General features: G+C 36.8%; 1 protein-coding gene across 1 annotated transcript; it reads left to right on the top strand.

The window, feature by feature from the left end:
* Window positions 1-9,813: 9,813 nt before the first annotated feature.
* On the top strand, window positions 9,814-10,652 carry LOC110775408 (probable GTP-binding protein OBGM, mitochondrial). The gene is made up of 3 exons (XM_056832311.1): window positions 9,814-10,058; window positions 10,296-10,358; window positions 10,458-10,652. Exons 1-3 carry the CDS (start codon window positions 9,981-9,983, stop codon window positions 10,650-10,652), a joined length of 336 nt encoding a protein of 111 aa, XP_056688289.1. The 5' UTR covers window positions 9,814-9,980.
* Window positions 10,653-16,724: the final 6,072 nt, after the last annotated feature.

Here is a 16,724-nt window from a genome sequence, read left to right on the forward strand (position 1 = left end):
TATAAAATATAAAAAAAAAAAAGGGAGAAGCAAAAACGAAAGTAAAAAAATAAAATACGCCTTTATTAAAAAAAATAATAAGAAGGAAAACAAAAGTGCTAAGAAAGAAAAACAAACACAACTGGAATAAACAAAGGGCACCTACACCCTAGCAAGAACTACACTATTCTAGTTCTTCCGGATCATCAAATAAATTCTTGTAGAGGGCAAGGTTCGCAGGATCCACCCCCACAGTCTTCTGCGCTGCCCCTATATCAATCTCCATAAGAACCGGCTCCTGGACACTAACTTCCAAAGATGCCAAGACTTCAGAAACATTCTCAGTTATAGCCCGCTCAGCCTCAAGGGCACAGACAATGGTGGGAGAAGGATTATCAACATCAACTAGATTAGTCACTGTTTCTACAGGCGGCTGAGCCTTCCTAACCCATACATTGTTCCGGCGACGATCTCCGCGAGAACTTGCATTTCTTTTAGCAACGGCAGACCCCTTCATGTTAGGCATCTTCTTAGGCCTAGAACTGGAACGGGGAGGAACTTCCTTTCGCTTTCGATCAGGACGAGCTTTTACAGTCTTCATACCATGGGTGCGAGGATTGGCAGAATCACGGCCCTCATATCTAACCCGAATACGAGGTATCAAAAGCTCAGCCGTCTCCCCATTTCGAGCCTCGGTCCTCACAGCTTTATCATCGGAACTCATCCACAACTTGTAGTTTTCAGAAATACCCACAAAGCCATTTGTAGCAACGGCCCAACGCGGGAGACCATCATAATACTTAGCCCATGCTTGAACCCGTGCTTGTGAAAAGGCCGCTACTTTAGGTGGTACCGTATCAGAAAAGGGGATAGTCTGTCTTAAGCCGTATTGACGCATGACTCGGTAAGGAAAGATATAAATGGGCCGGGATAGCCCCAACAAAGAAACATAAACCGATACATCAGAACCCCCCGTCATAGTAGTCAAACCCCACCACGGTACCACCCACTTAATAGAACAGATACCATGAGTAAAAAAGGAGGTCCACTCGGCCTCGTCCTGGCCTCGGTGCAAACACTTCCGGTTACCCAAGGCTATAGGGCGATAGTGTTTAGGATCGGCAGGAATATCTAAGAGCCTAAGTCGTTCCATGAGCCAAATCTGCAAAAAAAACGGGTACGATCAGATCAAAAAATAATAAATAAACAAACGAAGCCTGGGGCGTAGTTTCAACGCCCAGGACCAGGCGCCGAAAATTCTAACGCCCAGCCTTGGGCGCTGAAACTCAGCTCCAGGCAAGACGAGTAAAAAAAATGCAAAAAAAACATGCGCAAGGAAAAGATCGATTACCTGCAGCAATAGGGGGCTCCCCTTAAAATATTAAGATTTGGCATCCTTCTTCAGCTCATCCGCACTCAGCAAAGTCTCGGCAACAACCAACGGTATAATAGAATAGCAACTTTCCATCTAGCTAATCAAGGGGATCAACCTTATGTCACCGAACTCACCATTGTTATTCGACAGCAAATGATGATTCAACAAGTAAAATACAAGGGCTCGAATGTTCAATTTTTGTTCGGTCATATTTACTAGGTCTAAAGTGATGTTTTACAAGCTTTGCCAAATTAACCTCATCACCTACAACAATCTCAGCAAGCATGTTAGCATCTAGTCCTAGGAAAGCCCCTATGGTTGTTTTACCCTCTTCAATGGTGCCAGGGGTGGCAGGAGTAGCATTAGTAGGATAACCAAGGATCGCGGCAAATTCATCTGGCAAAGGACATATTTCGTTGCCCCGAAAGACAAAAACATGATGGCCGGAATCCCAAAAGCTTAGGGCTGCATGCAGAAAGTTATAAGCAATATTAATTTGTTGTAAGCCTAAAAGTGCCTCTAAGTGGTATTCTTTCAACAAAGCCTTTTCTGTAGGAGTAAGGGCTCGTAGCCAACGCCTAACAGCTCGTTGGAGTGAGAAGGGAGGAATCGACATGACAAAAGCAAGGAGGGATTAAGACTGAGCAACTACAAGAGAGAAGAAAATTGAGAGTGATAGAAAATAGGGACGTATCTAGCCCCTATATATAGCTGAAGACATCAAGTGACATCCTGATCCCATTCGGAAAACGCGTTAAGAAATCCGAAAACCAAAATTCGCCAGGAGAGGACTTTCAGCGCCCTTGGCTGGGCGCCGAAATAATTAACGCCCTGCCTTGGGCGCTGAATATGCAGCCCAAGGCCCAGATTTCACAAAACGCGGAACAGGAAAGGACTTAAAACCGTGTTGCTAGACACGAGGCCCTATTGCAATTAAGATCAAGCCCAAAAGCACCTTTAGCACCCAAATATCAAAAATGAATGTTAAAACTTGGTCAAAACTTAGACTCGTCTCAAGGAATATATGTGTACACTTTTCAAAGCAAATATGAGCGAAATAAATATCAAGGTCATTCTTCGAAACACCAAAAAATATTGTTAAGTCGTTGGTTTCTCAAAATGAAAAATATTTGTTTGTCAAAAAGATTAAATCCGGGCCAAACTAAACCGGATATTATTGTAAAATAAACTTCGTCGCCCGGAAACTGAAGTCGCACTCCACGACTTCGCCAAAATAGCACACCACTATAAAAGGCCGCTCGCACATATGAGCACAACCCCAAACATGATCAAAAGACGTTATAAAATACGTACCTCTCTTGGCGAAAAATGACCGACGAGCCCAAGTGCTTGGGGGCTCACGAAAAAATATATATACTCCAACAAAGAGTGTGCGGAGTCCAAATCATATTCCCGGACTACGCTACACGCAGTCCCATGTTTGGGTAAACTCAAAAGAACCGGTTTCGACCTCAGAGAAAGGTCGCCGTTGACACTTGTACATGGTCCTCTGATCAAAGACCAAGTGGTGGCAAAAATTGAGCTAGTCTAAAGACTAGCTCAAAACCACAAAAGAAGACGATCACAAAATAAAGGTCCGTCTAAACCCGTTGTCAACCCACATTCAGGTTACAACTAAGTCCGAGCATCCCTCGAAAGAATTCGCTCTTGCAAGAATGAATAAAAAATTCTCAAAAGAAATCACGATGGACAAAAAAGGGAACTTGCCCATCTTCAATTGGCAAGATCGCGTCACGAACCACGCGAGTTCCCAAATTGAAAAAAAAACGGATTCAGGGACGTCCACCCTCAGCGGACAGGGCTCGCCCACCCTCAACGGGCGGGGTCTGCGTCACTAGCCGCGCAGGTCCTCAGTTTTCGAAAAATAAAGTCTTCAAATTCAAAATAGGCTCGCCATCTTCAGCCGGCGGGGTCTACGGCGCAAACCACGTAGGTCCTTATTTTCAAAAAGCACAAACAAATTTCAAAATAGATTCGTCCACTTCTATCGGACGGGGTGTCCACCCTTAGCGGACATGTTCGCCATCTTTAGCCGGCGGGGTCTACGTCACAAACCGCGTAGGTCCTTGTTTTCAAATTTCAAAAACAGATTCGTCCACTTCTATCGGACGGGGTGTCCACCCTTAGCGGACAGTCTCGCCATCTTTAGCCGGCGGGGTCTGCGTCACTAACCACGCAGGTCCTTAGTCGCTGCAGCGATAACTTTTTTCGGTTTTCCCTTTTTTCCAAAAATTAAAAGGATTGGTTTTCCGTTTTTCCAAAAAAGAACGATATGCTGGATTTTCCTTCGTTTTACGTCCCATAAAAACAAGGGGGTTTTCTCGTTTAGCTAGCCCTGAAAATGAGAATCTTTAAAAACATTTTTACCTCATGGTTGGGCTTGGCCAGGCCCAATTACACTTTATAGCTTTAATTTCGAAAACATTTGTAGCTACTCCCAATGACAAAGTGAGGGAGTTTCTATGCCTCTTTAGATACTTCCAATGACAAAGTGAGGGAGTTTCTATACTATCCGTTGACAAATCCCAATGACACGTGAGGGATATGTCGACACTTCAAGTGATGACCCTTCAGTCAAATGTTATCACTCGGGGGCTCGTGAGACCCTCGCAAAAGCAGGTCACCATGGCTTGTGTGACGCACTCCGTCTAATACTTTGACCATCTTCTTACTCCAAACTCAGTCAAAGTGGGGGCTAACTGTAGACACCTACTTTTGTCCCCATTCCCGAAAGGGAAGGTTCGATGATGAGAACATAAATCTCCACTTGACAACGCATCTCCTATAAAATAACGAATCTCAATCCCCTTTTCATTTCACCCGAAACCTGCTATTTATAGAAACCTGCCATTTATGGAAACCTGCTAAAAATAGTAACTGCCGTAATGGGTAGTTGTTAAAAGTGGCAAGTCATAAAAGATAGAAACTTGTCAGAATTAGGTGTTGCACTCCAACATAAATCCTAAATGAGATAGAAATGGCGAGAGAATCCTGTTCCTAATACGATTCGAAAATAAGAGTTACGTATTAATTAAAATCCTAACGAGCCTAGAGTTCGTAACGGGCCCAGATGCATTCCATCATAAAATTAATACGCACTAAAAGACTCGATTAAGTCTCATACACTCCGGATTCTAAGAGTCTGAATCTGACAAAGAAACGGCCCAGACCCTATTTTCAACGCCTGGCTCTGGGCGCCGAAATCTTCGGCGCCCACCCCTGGGCGCTGAAATTACCTGGGACGTGTTCTTTCCTAATTCTTTGTGGATTAGAGTTCTACAATTCTATCTTTCCACGAACTCTTTTCTATAAATATAGCCCCAAGTTCGACGTGAAAAGAACACAACACACAATTATTATTCTGAGTATTGACTCTAAACCCCTAAGCCTAAGCCTCACGCTGCGAAATTGATCACGCGTTATGTCGCAATCGATCCAAAAATCGAACAGAACGTACCCTGTCCCGTAATTAGAGATTCGTTAAATAAAAGGAGAAATAGCAAAGTCAAAGTAGTCAGTTTTCTGAGAACCGTGACGCGCCTCTCAAGGGTGCGTCGTAATGTGTCCCTTTTCCATGGTTTAATTGCTTTCCTCGCCCTTTTTATAAACTGTTAAACTAATCAAATCTGATTGTTCTATCACGCCTAATAAAGATAATATGTTGGGAAATTGGATTATCATGCTAGGTCCCTTAAAACAATCTAAATCAGATAATCGCGTCGATCTAGTATTATATGTTGCATATTGTTAAAATCAACTCAGATTAGTTTAATAGTTAACGCATGTCCCTTCAATTATTTATGCTGAGCTAGTAAGGATATCCTGCCTCTGGAGTTATCGACGAGCGAGTACTCCTCTCGGTAGTTACAGTCCCCGGAACCCTCAATCTCTACCTTGCGGGTGTATGTTGAGAGATCCCCACTCCAGGGATCACAAGGGAACCTACGGCCGTTGTGGTCAAACATAATTGCACTCCCTTTATGTCACGATAACCGGGTTTTGTCAGTTTTTCACATTGTCGTTAAAAACTGAATGGCGACTCCTATATTACTAGTCAATTGGGTGTAAACTCACAGGAAATCCAATTACACTTGATTTGACAAAAAAGAAACGGCTCACCCACGAGGGACGAGGTCACGCATTAGCCTCGTGCTTTTTCGACCCCCTCACAGTTATAATGTGTAATGTAGGTTATAATGTGTAATGTAGGTTATAATGTGTGATATAATTCATTAAAAACAGTATATACTAACTGCTAAAGAAGGAATTGATGAAAATTATTTAACTAAGCAAACACCGTAATATGTTGTTTACCAAATGAACTCCTTCCATTTTTCCATCATATTTTCAGTTGGCTAGGTATTGAGCCATGCCCGTCTTGACCCTTGACCCTTGACCAAAGGGAAGGTGGCAATCGTCTAATGCGGATCTTTTCTAGTATAGTAAGAATAGTCTTTGGCGGATATCTATTTTTTTGTTTTATTTTTTTTGTCAACATAACTAGGTAAGAGGATGTAGTAAGTTGGATTATGTCCAACACAAACATGACACTATTAACTGGTTTAGTAAGTTAATCTCAGTTGAGCAGCCTTTAAGGTGGAGACCCTCAGATTTAGGAGTCTTATGATCACAATGAGTTAATCAAAATGTGGTACCTTTAAAAGCTGACCGACCATAGTTAGAGAGTAGAGACTGATATTGTAGATTTTTGATTCATAGAATTCAGGTTCCTTATTCTTTGTTGTCTAATGAGCCTTGAGTATCTTAATGGAGATTTAGAGAAGCCAAGATATGATTATGCGTTCTGCTGATTTATCATTGAATTGTCAACGAGTAAAAATAAACTAGAGGAAAGAAAATCTATATTTTAAGACTGCCCATTCTATATTCTACATATATATGTGGAAAGTTTAGTATCTCTTTTTCTATGCTTAATGAACGTCTAGAATCATGCTAATAGATGCACTTAGTTAATTAGATATATGGAAGGGAAGCAAGATAAATAAATTGGTTCCAATATCTGTTTAGCATTCATGATTCCAATTTCAAGTAATTGGAATGCTTCTATATTCATGTAATGGTCAATCGTCATGACCAAATGGAATGTGTCCATTATCTAATATAAAATATTGTCTAATACATATATAGTAACAATAATCTTTGGTGTTTTTGGAACATAGAACACCTATTTGCTGCCGCATTGCAATTGGTTACTTATCAGTTGCGAGAAACTCATGTATTGCATTAACATTGAGAACATATTTTAAAAACATAATTGCAAGAATTAGTAGGAGGGATTCATGGACCCAAAAGTATATGTTTATAATTTGGGAAGGCATGTTAATGTTAATATGTTATCTTCAAAATTTTCCACTGTCAAAACTGCGCAATAAATCATGGCATTCAAAAATTATGTGTTTATTGTTGTTCCAGGAACCCATATTGGTAATTATGGTTCTTTAATCTACTTCTCTGTGCCTTTTGCTTGTAATTTTTTCTTTCATGAAATCTACGCTATGGTCTTAAAGTTATTTTGAGCTCTACGATGTGCGAGTTATCGTTGCATAAAGTTAAGAATCATGTATCTATTTATATCCGCAAGACTTATTCATTATGTAGAATAGAAGTCGCTGTCCTACATACATATAATAACATGTTTGTTATGGCTAGGAAATGATCAGTATTATGTTAATGCACATTATGTGCAGTAGTTAAACAATGGAAATCAGCTCTATGTCTGTCATGTGGCTTCAATATTGGTTTTTTTTGTTTTTGTTTTCACTACTACAAAAATGGGCAAAGAGACCCTTAGCAAAAGACCCGTTGATCGACATAACGGGTCTTTTTAATATGAGAGATCTAATATTATATATAACGGGTCTCTTATGAGTTAAGGGGCCCACTTAAAATTAGAGGGAAAAATAAAGAGACCCGTCATCTGAATTAATGGGTCTCTAATGTATAAAAAAGGTCCTTTTTTTACGTGAAAAAAAAATGAAAAACACCAGAGACCCTTGATTTAACAAAATGGGTCTCTTATATATCATATGACCCACCTCCCATACAAATTAAAGTAAAATAATAATTAAAAAAAAAGTAAAATGCGGAAAGACCCGTCGTTTAATCCAACGGGTCTCCAATTTCATTCATTTGCCCCCCAAACCTTCGCTAAACTGCTAAACCAAAATTCACCCTATTGTGTTTGCCTCTTTCTTCTTCCTTAGATTCAAGAGCTAGGTTTCAGGAAAGACAACCATTGGCGAACTCATGGACGAACTCACCACCACCGGCGAATTGCACTACCACCGGAGAACTACCGTACCATCGGCGACCTCACCATCGTTGCTAGCGAACTACAAATTTAGGTTTTTTTTTCTCAACACTCTCTTCATTCTCTTCTTCTCTTTAATTTTATTTTTTGAATTTCTGAATACCTTGTGGGTTTATTCGATTTTCGATTTCAATTTGTAATTTCTGCTACAAGATTGGGGTTTTTTTCTTCTGAATTTTTCAACTTCAATTTCTCCTACGAAGTTGGGTTTTCCCCCCCTGAATTTGTGAAATTTCAATTCCTGAAATTTTGTGTTTAAATGTTCATGTAATTGCAATTGTGGGTTAGGATTTTTCCAGTTTCACGGGAAAATATGATTTCCACCTTGTCATGTTTACATACTTGTTCTACACGGGGACATTTTGATCAGCAATATGTTTCCGGGAAAATGCTTTTGTTGTACAGACTGCAGAATGCTTGTTCTGTTCCTCTTCTCCTTTTCCCAGTAAGATTAAAAAAAGAGAGTCGAATGAGAAAGAGTATTGCAGTTGATAGACTGAATAAGTTCTTATGTTTTCTCCAAATTACATTATCTATTGTATTTTCCCTTTGAAAAACAATAATATGGCTTCAACATGTGTAAACCTAGATTAATTGTATGATTCTATTACGGTAAGAAAACATACTCGTCTTTTATCTTTTAGGAAAAAAAGCATAGAGCTCGGGGTTGAGAGTTTCAGCATAGAGCCCTGTCTTCCTTCTTTTCTTTTCTTTTTTTTACAACATTGACCTTTGTTGATTTTAATTTGTCTTCTTCGACCTGATCTGATAGTCTATTGTTGTGGCAGTGGCCAATAATATGTGTTCATTGTTGAGATGCAATTCCATGTCCATTTTGATCTAATTGGTTCAAATGTGTTGTATGATTTGAGTTTAGTTGTTTGCTACTGTGTTTTTCTGTTGAAATGTGCCAGGAAGAAATTTTGGCATTGCTAAGTTCAAACACTGTCATTCCCTTAAAAAAAAAAAGTTCGAACACTGTCTTTGAAGTTCAGTTAAACCTTTTCTTGTGTCTATTTTTCAGCTGTTGTCAGATCAAAGTTTTGTTCTTTGGCATTCTGTTTATGTAATTTTGCAGTTTATGACTTTTTCCGATTGTAATCTATCATATGGACTTGCAGATTGTTTCTTTTACTTATCTAAGAAGAATTGGCTGCCAATAAGGGTGATTAGCGTGTGATGTGTGGCTAGAGTAGTGCCTGCTTTAGATGGATGTAATGTAGATGAATGTGGTGATAGGCTTTTCGACGTTGAGTCGTTGACAAAGTATAAAATTCTTCCCTTCAGTGTGCATTTCACTGATCTATAAACCCCTCTTAGCTGAGTTAATTGGTGATATAATTCTATTTGTTATATGCATATGAAATTGAATTTAAATGAACAAGCTCAGGAGGTCCATTCCTGTGTTTCAAAACTTGTTAAAATATAAGATTTGCTATATATTTATGTTGTGAGTTGTGACGTTTAAGTGTAAGAAGATCCTAAAATGAAATTTAGCTTAAGAAAGAACATCTTTACCTGATGTTGTTGTTTGTTGATTTAGCTTGCTTAGGAGTTAATTGCATGAATAGGTTTTTGAGGACTAATGTGTCCAGTGGCAAAAAGCTTGGAGGAATCTGTGGAATAATGCAAGGCTTAGCTCTAGTAGTTAAATCGTATGATATTTAACTGTCTTATGTGCTTCGTGTTTCTTTTCCACATATAAGCTGCTTGTTGGATTCTCAGATCATATTTAAAATAGTATTGTTATCTTTATTCTTATGTTCTTGTTTGCGCTTTGCTGTAAATTTGAATCATTTGGAGATGAGTACTGCTTGGAGGCTTTCCTAGATTGAAAACAGAGCTTGCTCGATGTATTTCCCTATTATGTTTGAAATTCTTTTTCCTTTTCTATGTCAAATGTATTTTTCTCAAGGTTTTTGTTTTTCTTCCGGATGCTCAATACTTCATATGAAGTATATCGCAAGGATACCAACAGGGACTTGTTTAATTTATTCATTCACATATAACATGAAGCACTACATCATTATATTATGGCTATGAAGAAACTCTCTCGGGCTCAGATTTCATATTGAGTTTGTTTTGTTGTTAGGATCCTTTCAGTTTGCTGGTATTGCTAGTTTCTTGAATCCAATCATCCATTTTACCTATCAAGGTGTGATTTCTTTAACTAGCTTAGGTGAGCAAAATCTTCTGACCTTCGTTCTCCTCTTTCATTCTAATTTACTATAATTTTATTTCAAGAGCGTAGAATGGCTGACCGGTTTAGATTGCATGTTAAGGGAGGTGACAGTGGAAGTGGGAATGGAAGTTTGTGACGTAGTTGAACTGATCGGTATGGCAAGCCTGATGGTGGGTTTGACTCTAACTTGATTTCAGAATGATTAGTGATTTCACTTTTAATGGTGATCACCTTCTAATAGGAATCATAGTTTTACCGATAACACAATCTATATTCCCCTTATTTTACAGGTGAAAAGGCGGTGATGTGATTAACATCGTATTCTATGTATCTGCTATTGCTGTATTTTAGGTCATGGAACAATTAATTCATTCATTATAGATGATATCCTTGTGGCTAATTTGCAGAATGGACGATGGGGTGGGCATGGTACTTCAAAGAATAAGATCGGCAGCCGTGGAGAAGACAAGGTTATAATATTTTAGCCCTTTAGTTATTGGTCATAGTTGTTTATTAGTATTTGTATGTTTGTGTTGTGGTTGATTGATTGCTCAAGTCTTGTTTCACAGGTTGTGCAAGTTCCTGTTTCTACTGCTATCTATTTTGTGGAGAGTGAAATCCCTTCAATAGTGGAGAAGTCATCTTCTGTGATTCACCCTTGGGATCTTCCAGGTATTTTTACTTCTGATCTCCTTGCATCTGATCAGCTATCCACTTTTAGTTTGTGGGAGCCGGATATGGTTAGGTTGAGGAAAAGTGTTTAAACCAACAACAATTTAGTGAGATCATCATGCATCATTAGATCTGATACAATGTAAGCTCCTGATAAGAGAAGGTTTTTTCTCACTTGTTTAAGTGAATTGCATCTGCAGCATGGTACACTTCACATACTTGATTCCTTTCCCTTCAGCTTCTTGTAAGACTGTCCATTCTTTGTGATGTGTGGCAAACACCATACCTCATCATCCAAAGACGTATTTTCTTTCTTTTGATAAGCTGAATGAGCAAATTAACTTACTCAGCAGCTACAAAGGATACAGAAGACAAGACGAGAGACCAAATCCAAGTAAACACAAAGACAAGACACCAAATTTTGCTCCCTTCCAAACACATAAAGGTGAGATACACTTACACTCACCACGACGTTCTTTCACCTCGAAAGCTTCACTTATTCTCTCGCTTATTATTTTGTCGTCCAGTTTATGTGTTGGTTTTATCTGCTCACTGAATACTTTGTAGTCAAAACCCAAAGACTTGTCTATTTTGTTCTCATCTCATCCCTTTACAATCTTATATAGAGACCAATCTTAAGCTATATACTATAATCCAAGATTTCAGCATAACATATTTTCTTAACATAGGTTTATTTTAATACCCTATTGCAATTTTTTTGTGTTTTAAATAATATACTTTGTATTCATATTATTTTTTAGTGTTTGATAAGTTTGAATTATAAAATTCTTCTATTCCACTTCCTCTCCTCACTTGCGCTATCTCTGGTGTTTCTTCTTCTTCTTCTTCTTATATCAGTAGTCCGACTTCATTGCACTAAATTGTATTTTGTCAAATTTGACTAAGTTTGCGCTTGTAGCTAGCTTCTAATCACTTAATTAATGGTTTAACTCAATTTTCTATTAAACTGTGTTAGCTCAATGCGCAATATATGATTAAGATTATTATCAGACTGTAAAAATTATATATTTGATATAGTTCGGAGAATTTCTTTCTTTTCAAACAAATACTAACTATGCATTTGCTTAAATAATAGTACTAATTATTTTTACTTATTTACAGTTTTCTCAAGAAACTTATTCATCGGAAAATGTGGATGAGGTTAGAGACGTGTGGGTCGAGTATTTTCTCAAGCAAGATGAAGACGAAGACGAAGAAAACAAAGATGTTGGTATGGAAATAACTCCATGAGTTTCGATTCCAGTTATTGGTAAATTGGTGTGAATGATTAGATTTTAGAACCTTTTGTTTTACGTTTTTGGAAATTATGATGTCAAGCTTTTACGTTTATGGAAACTACAGTTAATGTAAAACTTTTGCGTTTTGAACATTATTTATTGGAAATATATTTTTGGTAATAATATGGATTATTATGGAATTGTTAATGAATTAATACGAAATGGTATAGCAGCAGGTGTAAGTTACAAGTTTAACACGACTTCTGAATGCAGCAGGTGTAAACACGTTTAACAGCAGGTTTAAAGTTTAATAGCATCAGGTTTAAGTAAACTACAGGTTTATACCTGCTATTATCTAATGTGTTTTTAAAAAATATAAATGAAAAAAGACCCGTTATGTATAAAAAGAGCTCTCTAGTTATAATACTAAAAAATTTCAAAGAGACCCCATATCTCAGATATGGGGTCTTAATTTCGTGAATAAAAAAATTAAAGAAATTCAAAGAGACCCCCTATCTTACCTATGGGGTCTGAATATTTTTAACAAAAAGATCCCATATCTCTAAAAAGGGGTCTCTTTCCCCTCTAAAATATTTTTGACAAACTTTATATAAGAGACCCCTTTTCTTACGTAAGGGGTCTCTAGCTTTTAACAAACAGACCCCCTCTAGGAGAGGGGGTCTCTTTTAAAAAGAGACCCCCCATCTAGAGACCCCCTTTAAGGAGGTCTCTTCGGCTATTTTGGACGGGTCTCTTTGCCCATTTTTGTAGTAGTGTTTCTTTTATTTTTGGGTGTCAAGATAACTACAGATCATGTTGTATATACCCTCTATAGACCATCAAAGTTCTTTAATATTACTACTAGGTATAGTAACTTGCATAATAGTTTTGTCCTAATGAATCTTGAGTCTCTAAATGGGAGATTTTATGGAAGTCAAGATCACGCATTCAGCTTGCATTAATGTTAACACGAAATGATGAACTCAAGGAAATAAGCAAAATAAACCTTACCGATTTTTTGACATGATAATCTTTATACACATTGGTGTATTATGTCTGGAATTTAGTTTTTGGTTTAATTTCTAGCCTTTATAAGAACGTATGAGCATGCACAGTGCAACTTTTTTAGAGGAAAAGGGACAAAAAATGTTTGGTCCTTAGTTCCTGCTACTCTGCTAGTATCATGATTCAAAACACAAAGTTGTTGCTAATATTTTTAGTCTGATGAATACATATGCAATGAATAAGGTTATCATTTATAATTATTCTCCGCAATTCTCCTTGGATGCTTCTATATTGATATAATGGTTTTCCTTATTAACAGGTGTTGGGTATGCTTATCAACTTCCACAAAAGATATATGCAAAACAGTTGGCACAAGCTATAATGCTGGTAAGTCTAACTTCCAATCATAATGTGCATGCTAAAGCTTCACATCCATCCTAGTGAAAATATTTATGTATTGTCATTATACTGAATGGAACTTCATTCTTTAGTGAGTCTCATCTGCAACCATCACTAATTCACTACTACCAGAAGTATTGACCGGTAAAGTCCAAACATCCTCATTTCCATTTAGTTATGGAATGTCTTTTGAATCTGTGATATGCAGTTTGATATTTTCCTGTTACAAGGAAAAGGAATTTAGTACACAGTTTAGAAGCAGGAGGATTAGGGAGGTGGTCTATGCAATTCTAGCTCATAGGACAGGTTATTATCGCCTTACATAAGTCCATCCTACATGTAAAAATCACGACTCCAACTGTGTCTTGGAATCAGATTCTAATATTCAATATAATAAACAGGGAATATATATTCATATGTACGTTCAAATCAAGAATACGAACCAAATTCATCCTTAATTTATAAACCTACTAGATCCACTAATTGGTATTCTCTCCGCTCTGTAAATTAATTTGCTTCAAACCCAAATATCACATTGTTAAGGAGAATAAATAAGTAGAGATCGATAAAATAGTAGGTATAGAGGAAAAACTACCAAATAAGGTATGGAGCAAATAAAATGAGACGGATCAAAAAGTAAAATGGAGGAAATAGATAAAATAATTGCCGGTTTTTTGTTCTCTATATTTGTTAGTCGCAAGCATGGTTTTGAAATTGGGTGCTAATAACAGTATCAGGTCCTGTGATTTATTTTGTTTAGTTGTTTACTTATTATTGATATTTTCCTTAGAATAAGATCTGAGATTTTTTAATTGTTTGATAAATTGTGTTGTTGCGTGTGTTATTAGGTTTTATGGGTTTTTGATGATTTTGTTATGAGCGTATTGAGTTGTTTATTTGAATTGACTACATTACTGTAGCTTAAGTTTCCAGGCTTTATGTATAAAACGGTATTACTGGAGTCTAATTTTGTCTCTTAGATATAAGAATGCATGGATACTTGATTATGTAGGTAATGTATTTTATTCATCTGATTTCTGTGTGCAGCAGCAAGGAAATTGGAGTGGATTCAATCGACCTGCATTTAAATGAGGGTCCGTCCAGAAAATATTTTCATAAAGGGCCGACGATTTATTTGATCTTTGTGGGAAGTTGCACCTGCAGGGAAATAAATCCTAATGCACCTAATGCTAGAGCAATACACAACATCAACTATACGAGAGAAAAAATGGAAATTTTGCTGGAAAGTTGGAATCCTCATTATTTTGCTATTTATTAAATTTGTCATTTAGTTTAATTCCTTTATACAAATATCTACCCCCAAAAACGTCAACGTTATTATTGTTGCAATTTTCTAGTCCATTACATATGAATTTTTAAGCTTGATGACAAACGTAAATCGTAATAAATGAACAATGGCATTAATTCTACCTTGTGGATATCGTAATCTAACAAATCAGGTCGGACCTTCAATAAATTATTAAATTTTGAATATCGTTTTGGCTATTACACTGATATGCATGAATTTTTTTGAGTTGATATTCACAAAATTTCGAACATAAATTTGTAGAAATTCCCAAGAAAACGGTTTTGTTTATATGAAGATTAGTTTTGAGAAAGTTTTTCTTAATGTTAAAATCTCGATTATTTATTAAAAGCTTGATAGAGCAATTGAATGTAACTCATTCAATACATCTAATTTTCCTATAATTAGACACCATGTATACTTGCATGTGTGTGTGTGTTGTTGATAAAAAAAACACCCGGAAACATATTCTATCGTTTTACGACCAAGCAAGACTCACCTTTTCGAGTTTAGAGTGTGGTTCTTCCTCACTCTCAAAGGGGGCGAAGGACATAAGTTAAGATAAAGAATGTGGACTCGTCTTTTAAGTTTTTCACCTTTTGGAACCTTCACTTTTGTTTCACCCTTTCGAACCTCAACTTCACTTTCCGGCAAGTTAACTTACCGTTAACCACAACGTAAATAATAAAAGTAAAAAAGTGTTAGTATGAATCAGATCACTACATGAAATGATTTTTCAAGCCAAAAGTGTTGCACTATGTCTTTCAGTCCAAGATTTCTATCCCATGAAATGCATTTTTAAGCAGAAATTATAATTACAAACAAAAGGGAAAATAAGCAGAAAACAAAACTAGAACAATAGTTTAACAACCCCGGTATTCGGCGCATACTCTGGTGCCCTAATTGATAAGGAACTTGGGTCTTTCCTGTACTACTAGTCGATGACAGACCCCTAACATATATTATCCTACAATAACTAGAAACTGATTCTTAACGGCTTTAATTTCTTTGAGAATTTGATTTTCTTAATCTTATTGCATTTCGGATATATATAGATGAGTTAAGATAAAGAATGAGTGACACGTGAAAGAGATTCATTGGCTCTTTGTTTATTACACCACAAATGATACGTTTATGTGTAAGGACTAACCTTTTAATCATGAGAACTATCTTTTAACCATGAGACTAAACTTTCAGATTAATTAGTTAATTTTGACCGCAATATATATACTTTACGGGTCCTCAACTATAAAAAAAAAAAAAATTAAATCCTTTAACGGTGAAAAAATTACAAAGATGATGCTCATTCTTTATCTTTAACTCCATATTCCCTGATCAAAGCCGAGTTGACCCGTATTGAGTTCATTTTGCCCGATCCCAACGCCATTCTTCTTACCTACGCAAGATGAGGCTCATTCTATATCTTTAACTCCATATTCCCTGATCAAAGCCAAGTTGACCCGTATTGAGTTCATTTTGCCCGATCCCAACGCCATTCTTCTTACTACGCAAAAAAAAAAGAAAGAAAAAAATAGGGCATCAGTTACTGACTTACTGTAATCAGCCGAGAGTCGCCTAATTAACAGCATTTTACTGAAAGAGAACAAGATGAAGATCAAAAAAGCTAGGGCATCAACTTCTCGCCTAAATCATCCCTTAAAATTAGAGGTAGAATATTCTTCCTTTGGTTCATCGATTTTCAAACTTCTCAAGGTTTTAAGTTGTCAAGATTTGATTTTTACGCTAATTTTTGAGTTGTGAAAAAATGTGAGTTCTGCTAAATATACCCAATTATTGAATGGAAATCTTTAAGCAAAATATTCAGGTTAAGTTGATATTACATGAACAACATAATCTGTTGATTTACCCAGTAGTTGAAGAATTTTAAGCATCAATTTGAGTTGTTAATTATGTGAAATGAGTTGTATGTCTGAGAAATCAACCCTCCAAAGAATTTAATTGAAGAAATTTTCAGGAGATTTCAATAGTTTGAAAGATGAGTGATACTAGCATATTACAATCGGTGTTCAGCACATTTAGTGAAAGTTGCATATTTATACCTTAAAATTTGCATAAGATGAGTCATGATTTTATTAGCTTTTGGAAATTTGGGTGCTCAGTTAGTCAGTAGTTTGGTATTTGCCAAAATCGCCGGTTATTTGTAATCTGTCTATGTATCAACCCTTTTTTGTGTGAGTTTGGGGAGATATTGCTTG

This window comes from Spinacia oleracea, chromosome 6 (assembly GCF_020520425.1).
Source record: "Spinacia oleracea cultivar Varoflay chromosome 6, BTI_SOV_V1, whole genome shotgun sequence".
Taxonomy (NCBI): Eukaryota; Viridiplantae; Streptophyta; class Magnoliopsida; order Caryophyllales; family Amaranthaceae; genus Spinacia; species Spinacia oleracea.

Excerpts from the sequence above, each read along its gene's own strand:
- LOC110775408 (XM_056832311.1), top strand. The coding sequence starts at position 9,981 with ATGTTAAGGGAGGTGACAGTGGAAGTGGGAATGGAAGTTTGTGACGTA. Across the intron at positions 10,059-10,295 it reads TCGGTATGGCAAGCCTGATG|AATGGACGATGGGGTGGGCA; the intron begins GTGGGTTTGACT and ends GCTAATTTGCAG. Across the intron at positions 10,359-10,457 it reads GCAGCCGTGGAGAAGACAAG|GTTGTGCAAGTTCCTGTTTC; the intron begins GTTATAATATTT and ends CTTGTTTCACAG.